At 37.4% G+C, this 12,452-nt stretch overlaps 1 protein-coding gene across 3 annotated transcripts; it reads right to left on the reverse strand.

The window, feature by feature from the left end:
- Positions 1-75: 75 nt before the first annotated feature.
- CWH18orf54 (chromosome W C18orf54 homolog) lies at positions 76-12,433 on the reverse strand. 3 transcript variants are annotated; one of them, XM_069774825.1, is made up of 8 exons: positions 12,372-12,433; positions 10,803-11,132; positions 8,351-9,118; positions 6,678-6,828; positions 5,371-5,479; positions 3,842-3,973; positions 1,578-1,651; positions 76-701 (listed from the first exon to the last, which is right to left on the reverse strand). In XM_069774825.1, exons 2-8 carry the CDS (start codon positions 11,080-11,082, stop codon positions 599-601), a joined length of 1,617 nt encoding a protein of 538 aa, XP_069630926.1. In that variant the 5' UTR covers positions 11,083-11,132; positions 12,372-12,433; the 3' UTR covers positions 76-598. The 3 variants fall into 3 exon arrangements, with proteins under 3 accessions (XP_069630926.1, XP_069630928.1, XP_069630929.1); XM_069774827.1 differs by lacking the exon at positions 12,372-12,433 and adding an exon at positions 11,667-12,278; XM_069774828.1 differs by lacking the exon at positions 8,351-9,118.
- Positions 12,434-12,452: the final 19 nt, after the last annotated feature.

Below are 12,452 nucleotides of genomic sequence, written 5' to 3' on the forward strand. Positions count from 1 at the left end.
CACAAGTGCCTTCTCTCCCCAAAGAATCAGGCTTTACTAGGATGTGAAAGGGGGACAATTAAAAAATACTTCAGACACTTTTTGATACAAAATATTTGGTAAGTTTGTGGTTGGGGAACAAGAAACATAAAATTACATCAACTCAAGTCCTGTTAGAAAGAACAGCACTGAAAATATTATTTAATTACATTATTGCTAAACATTACTGCTTAACTTTACACATGATATTGAGCTCCCCCTGCTTCTAACAGGCCATGTAATGAAGTGATGACTAGAATCAACCACATAGTTCAGGTTTTTTGTAAATTTGTATAAATACACAGACATTCTTCCATGAAAATGTTCACCTTATTTTAATTAAGTATTCCTTAAAAAGTGGTATCCCTTGTCACATATTGTTAGATCCTACTGAAAGCACTAACACTCAGTTAAGCTTTGAAGTAATTAATGAAATGAACGAATATGTACAGAAATACTGAATACAACATTTTTGAGAACATGCACTAGTGGTTCAGCTTTCAAAAAAATTGACCAGTGGTCAGGCTGACAAATTATTTAAATTACACAATATTAAACTATTAGATATCAGCTTCACAGATTATTCTTTTTTTTCTTGTTTATCTTCATGATCATCGGTCTGCTCTTGTTGGTTACTGTTATCTTCAACAACACTTTTAACACGTGACAAATGGTGTAAAGCCCTAGATTAGGAAAAATGAAGACTTTAACAACAGTGTATATATTACTACTTACATTTAACATGAAATGATGTTGATTTCTTACAAACAGCTTAACAGTTTGAATGGTATTATATACAGTTTACATCTCTATGTCAAACTGTTCTGCTTTGTTTCAGAGATTACAGAATACACTAAGATGTTTTTTAAAGAAGATCAAACTTTTTGGAACTGAAATTTTAAATACATCTCAAATATAGGTGCTCACACAAACACTGTTTCTATTAAATTATTATGGAATGGGTATTTAACACAGGATGTTAAACATTGCAAAACATTGTCATAAAATACCATATCAATACTGAAAGTTACTGTATTTTTTTAATTAAAAATTCTTTTCATTTTACATTACAGTATAAAACTGTATTGCAACAGTGAGTTTTGTTGAAACAAATGTTCTACATAAAATCCTGTTTTCCATTCTGCCTTTTCTCAAACTTATTATTTCTTTAGTCACTTGTAACTATTCAGTAGGACTGCTGATTTCATTAATGAAATGTTTTCTAGCAATTATTTTCTCCACTGTAGTGAAAAAAAAGAAAGAAGCTATTTTGTCCCATATTAAAATAATCAGACTTGGAGAAGTTTCTGAAGTCCATCTATGTGTAACAGTAATTAATCTATTGATATAGATGAAATACAAATGTTTATTTACAGAGTACATCTCAGCAACCATTCACTAGGTATTTCTCTGCTCCTTAAACTGCCATATTTTTAATTATTCACTACTTGCTTATTCTTAACAAAGTTTTCAGATCACATGACAACTCAGCTAGTTTATCATTCCTTCTCTGCAATTTCTGAAAACTGTGAAAAGTCAGAAAATCAGTGCTCACTTACTTCTGAATAGAATTAGTAAGAGGGATTATCTCACTGTCACACAGTTTTAATTCAGCCTCAGCTTTTTCAGAAAGCTTAAAAAAAACAAAAAAAATTGTTAACTGAGGGAAGGAAGAGTAGCTGAATATGACAGAAAACATGGAATTTTTATAGCACATGACATGGGAAAGTATTGCCAACGACTTTATAGCATTATAAAGTAATTCATGTTGTGAGGTATCTCAGGAAGTAGGCTCCTGCTCAAAGCAGAGGCAGCTATGAGGTTACAGCAGGTTGCTCAGGACTTTATCCAGTCAAATCTTGAAACCCTCCAAGGACAGAGACTGCATGACCTCCTTGAACAACTTGTTCCAGTGCTTGGCTGTCCTCAGGGTAAAAGAGTTTCTCCCAGTGTCCAGTGTGAACCTCCTGTTTCAATTTATGCCTGTGTCCTGGTTTCAGCTGGGTTAGAGTTAATTGTCTTCCTAGTAGCTGGTACAGCGCTGTGTTTTGGGTTCAGTATGAGAAGAATGTTGATAACACACTGGTGTTTTCAGCTGTTGCTAACACACTGGTGTTTTCAGCTGTTGCTAAGTAATGTTTATACCAAGTCAAGGATTTTTCAGCTTCTCATGCCCAGCCAGCAAGAAGGCTAGAGGGACACAACAAGTTGGGAGGGGGACACCGCCAGGGCAGCTGACACAAACTGGCCACAGGGGTATTCCATGCCATATGGCATCATGCCCAGCACAGAAACTGGGGGGGAGTGGGACTGGGGGGGAATCACTGCTCGGGAACTAACTGGGCGTCAGTCAGCGAGTGGTGAGCAATTGCATTGTGCATCACTTGTATATTCCAATTCTTTTATTATTGTTATTGTCACTTTATTATTGTTACTATTATCGTTATTAGTTTCTTCCTTTCTATCCTATTAAACTGTTCTTATTTCAACCCACGAGTTTTACTTTTTTTTTTTCCTGATTCTCTCCCCCATCCCACACAGTGGGGGGGAGTGAGTGAGTGGCTGTGTGGTACTTAGCTGCTGGCTGGGGTTAAACCACAACAGCCTGCTTCTCATCCTGCCACCATGCACCCCTATGAAGACCCTGGCTCCATCTTCTTGAAACCCTCCTCACAGGTGCAGGAAGACTTCTGTTAGGTCCCCCAAAACTTCCTCTCCTCCAGCCTGAACAAGCCCAGTTCTCCCAGCTCCCCCCCATAAACAAGTGCTGTAGCCCCCAACCACCTAGGGGCCCCTCCACCAGCTTATTGATGTCTCTCCTGAAGTGAGGGGCCTAAACCTGGATGCAGTATTATAGATGTGGTCTAATAAGTGCTTGGGAATACAGAGGGACAATCATTTCTCTTGATCCATTGACTGTGCTCCTGTCCATATAGCCCAGGCCCTACCGTTCCTCCTTTGCTGCCGGGGCACACAGATGGCTCATGTTCAGCTTGTATCTACCAAGACCTCTTGGGTATTTGCAACAGAGTGGCACCCTAGCCAGGCAGTCCCCAGCCTGTATTGCTGCAAAGGTTTCTTCCTTCCCAGGTACAAGGCCTTGCATCTGCCCCTACTGAATTTCATGAGGTTCCTGTCAGCCCATTCCCCCAGCCTGCCTGATCCAGAAATACATGAAGCATTTCATTCACTACTGAGTATAGGACATAGGGTTTAAGAACTGTATGCAAGCAACATTATGAAAAAGGTAAAAAAGAGATAAAGTCTATGAAATAATTTTGAAACAAGTGTCACAAAATACCAACTCTCCGATGCCAAAAGAGGCAAGGATAGAGCATTTGAGAATGGCTTTTTAAAAATTTGGTACATGCCCCGAAAGCCTAGAATTAACGGGATTATTATCAGAAGACAGCTTTTTCCAGAGCACAGCTACTGCTAGAGCAGCAGAGAGCCCAGTCTGCTCTCTTCGGGCAGGATTGCCTGAAATGTCGCCATCTCCTGGCTTACAAGTACAGCTTTCTGCAGCACCTCTGAGGCCACTATTGGGTTATTGACTTGCCACCCAGTGCCCCTGCAAACGGGGAAAACTGCAGCGTAACTTAGTACAGAGCCTCCAATTTGCCCCAGCAGCAACAAGACATAGAGGACTGAGGGCACAGCAGCCTTGGGCATATGCTGCTGATGCAAAATGGATTTAATCTGCTGGCAGTGCTCTTTCAAGGATGACAGGAAACCAAGTCTATAAAAGGACTAAATTTTTCTCAGAAGCATACAAAGCCCATTGATTTTGACAAGATACAACATAAGGAAACTGACTACTCACTTTTTCAATCTCTTCCTTTTGCTCAGCAGTTTCATTCTGGTTTAAACTTGCCTGAATTTCTTGAAGTTTAAACAAGATTAGCTTCAAAGCTTCAAGGGGCCTTTGGTGATGACCTCCAGAAAAAGTATTTTCCTAAACCAAAACCCAAAGAATTTGTTGATCTTGCAGTGTACTGCAGTGCACATAAAACAAAACAAAATAATACAACCAACTTTTCAAAAGTTTCCCTGAAACAGTTTCCCCTCTACCTTTAAAGATCTATTTTATAAATTGTACATCTATGATGCTACAATGGTTAATCTTATTTTATGCCACTATATGGTCAGTGAAGTCACTGTAAATACATACACTGTTAGGAAAACGTGAAGCAACTCAGAAAGGCGTCAGCCCTGGCTTATGTAAAATAATTCAAGAATACTAAGACTGTCCTTGTAATGCTATGACAGCAGTGCTGGAACATGTTTCAACATTTCAGAACCAACAGAGCAAGTAAGCTTCTTTAATGATAAACACAGATTTATTCATATAATTAGCATCTATATGATACCTGCTCATACTATAATCAAAAAAGCATCTTAACTCAGGGTGACAAAAATCTGTGGTTAATCTAGAAATACTTATGTCTAGAAATGTCTGATGATCTAGCAGAACCAAGAGAAAGGGAAGCATGAAGGATGAGATACAGTGAAGCACTGTTCATCAGACAGAATAATTTAAATTACTCATGCACATTGTTAGGTTCCGTGTCAGTTAACTCCTTTGGGAAACAGAAGTATGTGCCACAGTGGAAAAACTTTAAGGGTCATGCTCTGTTTACTACAAGATGGGAAAAGGGAATCTTAGTGCAGTTAAGATTCAAGGACAATAAGGCAGAAAGTAAAGGAAACATACCAGTACGTAAACTAGTAGTATGCCTTTCAACTAGAACACTGGGCTCAGTGCTCATCTCCCTAGTTGAGAAAAGGCTAAAGGGTTCATGTAATCAAAGTGACAGACTGAACAATATTAAGACTGCCAAGAAGGTGACTAATATGGGTAAGAATGGGAATAAAATAATGAATAATCAAACGAGTAAATTCAATCCCTGATCCAATTCCAGTGCAACAGCATAAATAATAAGAAATATATTACTTAGCTTACCTCTTGAATTTGACTCATACTCAACAGTACATCAGCCAGGCTAGGAAATTAGTAGTATTTCATACATCAATAACAAAAAAGTCTTCCTTTACTTGAGGCAGGAAAATCATTATTTAAACAAAACATGGACTGTAAAAGTCAAACTATTCCTAAGCAAAGCATTTCATAGTTAGATGCTTTCTTAATCATAATTGTGACCAAGGGTTAGATTATAGGATTTAATAACCATATGAATTCATCGTGCTCAAATATGACTGAAGTACTGCAGTTAGGCTTTCTACTTTATGTATTATAGCAGAAGAAAAAATTTACAGGGATTGCCTCTTCTAATATTTACCAGTCTTACACATTTTGGGCACTCTCAGAAATAAATACTCAATTTTACTGACCTTATTTTTGTCATTTAAACAGTCTTCCAAGAATTTATGTATGATATCTGCTTTGGGGAATGGTAGAGCATTCTCCATGTCCTCACAGCACACAGGCACTGGTGGTTTGCTAAACCAACATTAAACATGCAACGGAGAATAACAACAGGTTTATAAACTAAAAGAATGATTTTAGGATATAGTCACTGTGATAAAACCAGATATGTTGCATCACTGCAACACCAAAGGGACACTGAGTAGTCCTGTCAGCACTTTGGTGTATGTGACAAACACATAACTATTTTTTCCAGTTTTGCCAGTATAATTAAAACCTGGGTAGCCATAAAAATCAACTAAACAAAAAAGGCAAGATAAGGACGTGTTAGCTGTAATTTATTACACATATGTGTTTTTCTTACACCTGGTACTCCTCCATTAATATTCAATATCTAAAGAAAAATAGTTGCCTTCTGCTTACTGACCTCTAATTCTTCTACAGCCTCTAAGTTATTTTAATTCAAAGCTAGTAGTCTCATAGAAACAGGTATTAATGAAGCCTGATTTCCAGTGATGCTCTCCTTTGTGGGTATTCTAGTGGCTAGCAGAAGGTTAGATTATTAGCCTCTCTCTCAACAGGAGCATGAATAGTATCTCTTCCATTATCACATGCAGGAATGCTGCAGTTTGAGACTTTTACTCACTTGTGAAATATTGTTACAATTAACCAATAGTTCAGAATCTTCTAGGACAAAGAGAAACACCCAGAACCACATACACCCAGCTGCTTAAAAACTGTGGCAAACTGTAGGAAATTCTAGGATTGATTTTTAGCATTCTTTGATTCTGTGCAATAACCTTTCAGTTCCTAAACAACTGACATTTTACACCCAAGACTGCTCCAAAATTTCCCAAGGCCACACCACTGTGGGACTTACCACTATTGGGGGGGGAATAGTGGGACTTCCCACTATTAACTTGTTTTTCATAAACTATTAATCATAAACTAGTAAATCTGTCAATTTAAGTTAAATTATTTAATTTTCCTCTTGAAATAAATATTTCTTCCATATCACTGATGTACAAAGATGCTACTAAAAGGCAACAATAAGTAATAATGGATAGCAGTCTTTGCAAGTCAATGAAGAGAAAGCAGTGCGCCAATATCCTGACCCTGAAATATCAAACATTCAGCACTAGCAAGAAATCTAATAGTAAATCCTTCTTCATGTACGTGCCACAGCACTATCACTTATAACCTATATAGAAAAGCAATTAAATGCATTATGCATTTTCACGAACAAATTATTCCAAAATATATCTTTACTTACAAAGCACCTGGAGCATTTTCCCATGATCTTTCTGCTTCTAGTATATCTGTTGTAGAAGGACTGCCATGATTTTCCAGATTATTTGACAAATTTTCAGTTGAAATCTCCAGACCTCTGTCGGCCTTCGAGGTAAGTGGCTCAAGCTGGTCTTCTAAAAACCAAGGACATAATGTGTCCAACCCTCTTCAAGGGAATTATTTCCACATTACTTTTAACTTTATGTAATACTCAAAGAAAATTACTACAGATGAATTAGCACTGGAAATATTTTACGGAGACTATAGCCCTAGTACAACTCCTTTGGTTATCTTGGTATCATCAGTACCAAATGGGATCTGCAAGGTTCTAGCCCAGAGAGTATTTAAAGTAGCTAAGCATTTCTTTTCCTAACTTATGTAAAACAAGTATCATATGCAGCACTCAAGATTATTTAATGTTTTTAATGTGCTTTCATGCTATAGAAGAATATAATTAATATTATTTCACAATACGATGTTAAATATTACTTATTAATACTATAAAGTCATAGGTTAGTTTTCTTATTATTTTGTACACTTTTTTCTAATAGCTGCTTTTACAGACACCTGGGAGAGAAATCATGCAACATATACATGCAAATCACGTATACAATCACATACAGGACTCACATTTAAAAATAGGTTGAGGCAAGCACTCAAAATGTGTCTGTCATTAGCATTTTTTTTTATACCTAGCCTGTTCATGATTGGTAAAATTTTCTATGTGAAAAAAAGATATAACCCTGTATTTAAAGTTCATCATGCACACACATTATAAAGGTATTTGCAGACACTTGTATATCTGACATTTTGTTGCTTTGAATTAACAACATAAACAACATTTTAATGTAGTTTTTATATATAACCTCTTGGAAAAAGGTAAAGATCAGTATTTATGCTCTGCATAAGAAAGAAAAAATATTTTTCTTTTTAAATGAATAAACTTAGACAGAAGCAAAGGTAATTAACACTTCAAAATATTAATCTCTCATATCAAAGCAAATCTTACTGATATTTCATAATACAAAGATGGTGCTTCACCACAGGAGGACCTCCCTGCTTCTGAAGAGCAATGGCCTGCTGCAAAGATTAGCTACACGAGTGATTCCCAAGGAAAGTCTTTACATAAACTGAAGGCAGTGGATAACCTAAATATAGGGGTTACAAGTATCTCCTGCTGATTGTGTAAAGTAGAGAAAAAGACTACACAAACGGTATTTTTTTTTTTTACCAATTTGACAGGTTCATTTACACTATGTTTTGGAATCTCTCTTCCCCAAGGTTACACTTCATATAATTTAATTTAATGCTTGAAATTCTATTAAGATATTTATGGAACTACTGTCATTACCTTGCAGTGAGGTACTAAATACGCAATAAGTACTAATATAATACTAATGTAAGAAGTACTTTGCTGTAAAAGGAATGCCTAAATATTGGCTTACATATGAAAACTTACAGTATAAAAGCTGTTTAACTTGGTCAACTACTAGTAAGTGCTTTGAGTCATGTCAAAGATGCAAGTGAATAAATCTACTGTACAGTGCAGTCAGACTAACACAGCTAAAGAGTGTTGGTTTAAAAAAATGTACGTCTTCATACACATATAATATATACCCTTAAAATTAAAAAGCAAATTATACGAAATATAGTTACCTCTGAACAGCTTTTTAGTGTGCCTTGAAAACAAGTTACCAAAAGGGAAGTAGGCATCTGGACTGTCATAGTTGCAACTTTCTTCTACTTTGTTATCCCTTCCCAGACCCAGGCAACCATTTTGTTCAAAAAAATCAGAACTGTGTTTATCTACAGAGTGCCTTTTTTTCAGGATCTCAAAAGCTTGTGAAGAGGAAGCTTTGCCTTGTATATTAAAATTTTGACTATCGCTTTCTTTAGCTGAATCAGAAAAAAGGTTGTAACTCTTAAGCCATACTGGGTAGTGCAAATTGGGAATACTACTTATCCCTGATACACTTAAGTCGGACTTCTGACTGGTAAGCCATCTTGGATAATTCTTAAAAGGAAAAGTGTCCTCTTCAAAAGACGAGGGTCTCAAACTTCCTTTAGAGGAGACAGAATCATACCTATCAGGTTTATACACATTGCATTTCTTTTTGCTGAAGTCTTTGTGTGGATTCTGGTGAGCAACAGTTTTCCCATTCTCCTGGAGACTGAAACCACTTTCAGTATTGAGTGATGAGGTTTGGTAAGGGCAGAAAGATGTTTTAAGGGACCATCTGTTCCACTCACTACTTTGATGCCTTGATTTAAAAGTACGCTGGACAAAGGGTAGCGATCCATCTGCTGGAAGTGCTAACAGATCATCCGTTGCAAGACTAATCAAGTCTGGGTCACACTCACTCTGCGCTCTAGAGGGTGAAGCAAGAGAATCCAATCCTACATGCTGTTTGAAATCATCCAGTGCTGAAAAATAAAGATATTTTACATGACATGCTAAACTTCAAGCATACCAAAAGGATACATTTGTAAGATCTAACATGAAGTAACAGTTTAAAGCTGAAACGTATTCTTTACCAGGGGCACTGAATTACAGTTCTTGCAAGAGTGGTTCAGTTTCTAACCAGAATCTTGATAAAAACCTTATCAGTCAAAAGTTACCCCTCCTTTCATAGTACACATTTACAGCTTTGAGTATTTTCTTTAATTTTTTATTTAAGAGAAACAAGAAGTCAACATTCTACAGTCCATTTTTAGTTTCACATTCAGAATTGTGTATTTTGCAGATACACAGTAAAAAATAGCTAAAAGCAATAGCTTGCAAAGCAAGTAGCCAGATAATGGGCTTATAGACCTATTTTGTGATTCTACAGAAACTTACATGCTGTATAAGATTTGACTTGACAGTTTTTCAGGGAAGAATTATAGCATTAAATCCTTTACTGAAACTACGAAGCACTTTGATTCATGACAATAGGTTTTCCTCAGCTAGTATCTGGAAGTTATTTTTTCACTCTTTCACTGTAATATCAGTAAGTGAAATCTGTATATTACAGACTATTGTAACATACAAAACATACATGCAGACTAGCTAATATGTGAATGGAGCTAATGAGACTCCTGCAAAGAACAGCAGTGGAAAAATTTCAGAGTAAAAATGTGAGGATATGACATTTTTCATAGAATGGTTTCACATTTTTAGTGATAATCAGAATGCTGGGATTTTTGGGGGGGAAATCAGTTAAACATAAGTAGAAGGTGGTTTGTATTAGAAAAATATAACCCAAAAGCTAAACACAGCTAAAAATAGCTGTCTTGGTAAGAGAAAGAAAGGAAAGGTGTGAAGCTAGAAGAAGGTTATAGGCTATGGTGAATTAAAAAAAGCCCTGAATAACACAATATGCTACTATAACTGTCCATGCCAATGCAACCCAGGAAAGTGTCCTTTTTCAGGTAGGAAGTTTGCCTGTACTTAGAACTTTGTTATTTGAGGTGTAATGAACAAAGCATTTGCAATATAAATTAGCTCAAGCACAGTTACCTGCTCTAGACCTTCTAATAAAAGTTCATATAATCAATTATTTATTCAAGCTAACTAATAATTACAAAAGCCAATTCAAACCCATATATGTTACCCACTTAGGTTAGACTTCAGGTCCAAAAGTACATTCCATAAAAATCAATGGATAAGAGGCAAATTTTGTGTTAAGACAAAGCAGTGTTTGAGGGAACTCATTCAATTAATTAGATACTGATGTTACTTACTCTGGAAAGAAAACTGAGATTTTTTTTCAAGACTTGGGTTTAAGCAATGATTTACACTGTCTTTAGCATATATTCACATATAGAAAATACAATTTCTATTCCATACTCTGGAATTTATTATTGCATCTATGAGCATGGTCACGAATTCTCACCAATCCACCAAGCACTTATGAAAAAGCATTACAGAGAATGACAAATATTGCTAGCCATGACCAAGCATCATTTACTATACCATAAAGACTTGCAAGCAGTTGTGCAGGGAATATTCCTTCAACAAAACACACCTGGTGTGAGATAAGGAGTTGCAATACCATTGGCAATAAAAACAAACCAAAAGAACAGCAAACACCAAAACTTATTAGACAACAAATTTGCAGAGACGTACCATGTTTTTCTTTGGCATGATGCTTTGAAAACTTAACTTGTTTGGGAGTGCTTTGAAATATGCAGATTTTTCCAGTGCGTACTTCTGAAGATGTGAGACTTAAATCAAAATCTTCGATATAAGCCTCCAAAGCCTCAGATGCAGAGCTGTAGAGCTTGTCCTTGTAGTGAATCAAGCTGTTTGAGTATGGATTATTGCTGTCAGTGCTATAGCTTGTTAAAAGAGAAGATACTGTTGAATCAGGAGAGCAGACACTGCTTTCTTTTATTGAGCTTGTCATGGTTTTTACCCAGCTTTCTGTTAGAATCTTCACTCATCTTTTTAATCAATCTAAATGGAAAAAGAAACAAAACCGCAAGTGATCATCTGCACTGAAATGTCTTCTCAAACTGTAACATATCTAGGATTTTTTACTTTTGTTCTGTAATTCTTATTATTTTCCTAAAATTTACTACTTAGCTAGTCCGCTTTCTGCTTTTCAAAAAGTTTGTCATACATATGTGCGGCCCCTAGAAAAGTCAAAGGCAGACAATAAAGAGACTGGAAAAAAGATAACAATAGGGAAAACTTCTTGTACATTGAAACTTCAGTAGTGAAAAAAAATATAACGAGAGCAGGAAAATCCAGCTCCTCACTAGTTCTAGAAGAGCCTCAGTACCCTGCTTTTACAAGAACAGGATTTCACATAAGAACTGCTGACATTTGTCACCAAACATACAATTCAGCAAAGACACACAGAAGTATCATAGCTTTTGATTTCAGAACCAGCACAAAAGAGTGGTGTTCACGGACAAAACCGGAGGTTAAAGTAGCTTAGTATGAAAACCTAAACAACTCAATGTAACAAGAGTAGGAAGTCATTACCCTTGCAGATATTTTTATATAACTGGAATGGGTACACACAGCAGAAGAATTTTACAAGCCCCATGGGAGCACTTAGAATCATCCTATCTACCTATGCAATTCAGTCAACCCAATCCAAGCTGCCTTTGTAACCCCCCCAAACTGTAAATTGAAGAGTTGGAAGTGCAGTCCGGTTCCAAATGCTGTAATCAGGATGGTCAAGGCCACTGAAAGAAACCTAACAGTCCATTTCATTCCTATAGGTAAAATACCATTTGAAAAACCTGTTGTTAAGGAAACAGGTGGTGTACCAAGCAACAACGATTAATAACTTGGTTATACCCAATATCACGTACGTACAAGGATCAGCATGCAATAGCAGCATAAGGATTTATATGAAAAAGGCACAGTGGGGGTCAGCTCTTCCAAGGCCAAAGCGGTTTTCCCCGTAAAGCCGAGGAACCGAGCTAGGCACCGGCACAGAGACCCCCCGGAGCCGCATCCTCACACAACACCCCCAGGAGAGACAGGACGGGCCCGCACGGTAAGACCCGCCCGTGGCGGGCACCCCCCGTCCCCCTTTCCCTCACAAGAAGCAGTCAGCGCGGGGAAAAGAAGCGCCCAAAGCAGCACAGCCCCTCCGCAACGCCATGAGGGTGCACCGCCCTAGCTCCGACCCGCTGTCCTGCCCGCCCATCCCTCCCCAGGAGCCCCGGGCATCCCCACCCCACGACAGCCGCTTCTCCGGGGTTTGCCGCGCAGCGGTTTTGAAGGGACCGCACCCCCTTTACAAAATGGCGGCGCGCA

Source organism: Haliaeetus albicilla, chromosome W, assembly GCF_947461875.1.
Source record: "Haliaeetus albicilla chromosome W, bHalAlb1.1, whole genome shotgun sequence".
In the NCBI taxonomy this organism is placed as follows: domain Eukaryota; kingdom Metazoa; phylum Chordata; class Aves; order Accipitriformes; family Accipitridae; genus Haliaeetus; species Haliaeetus albicilla.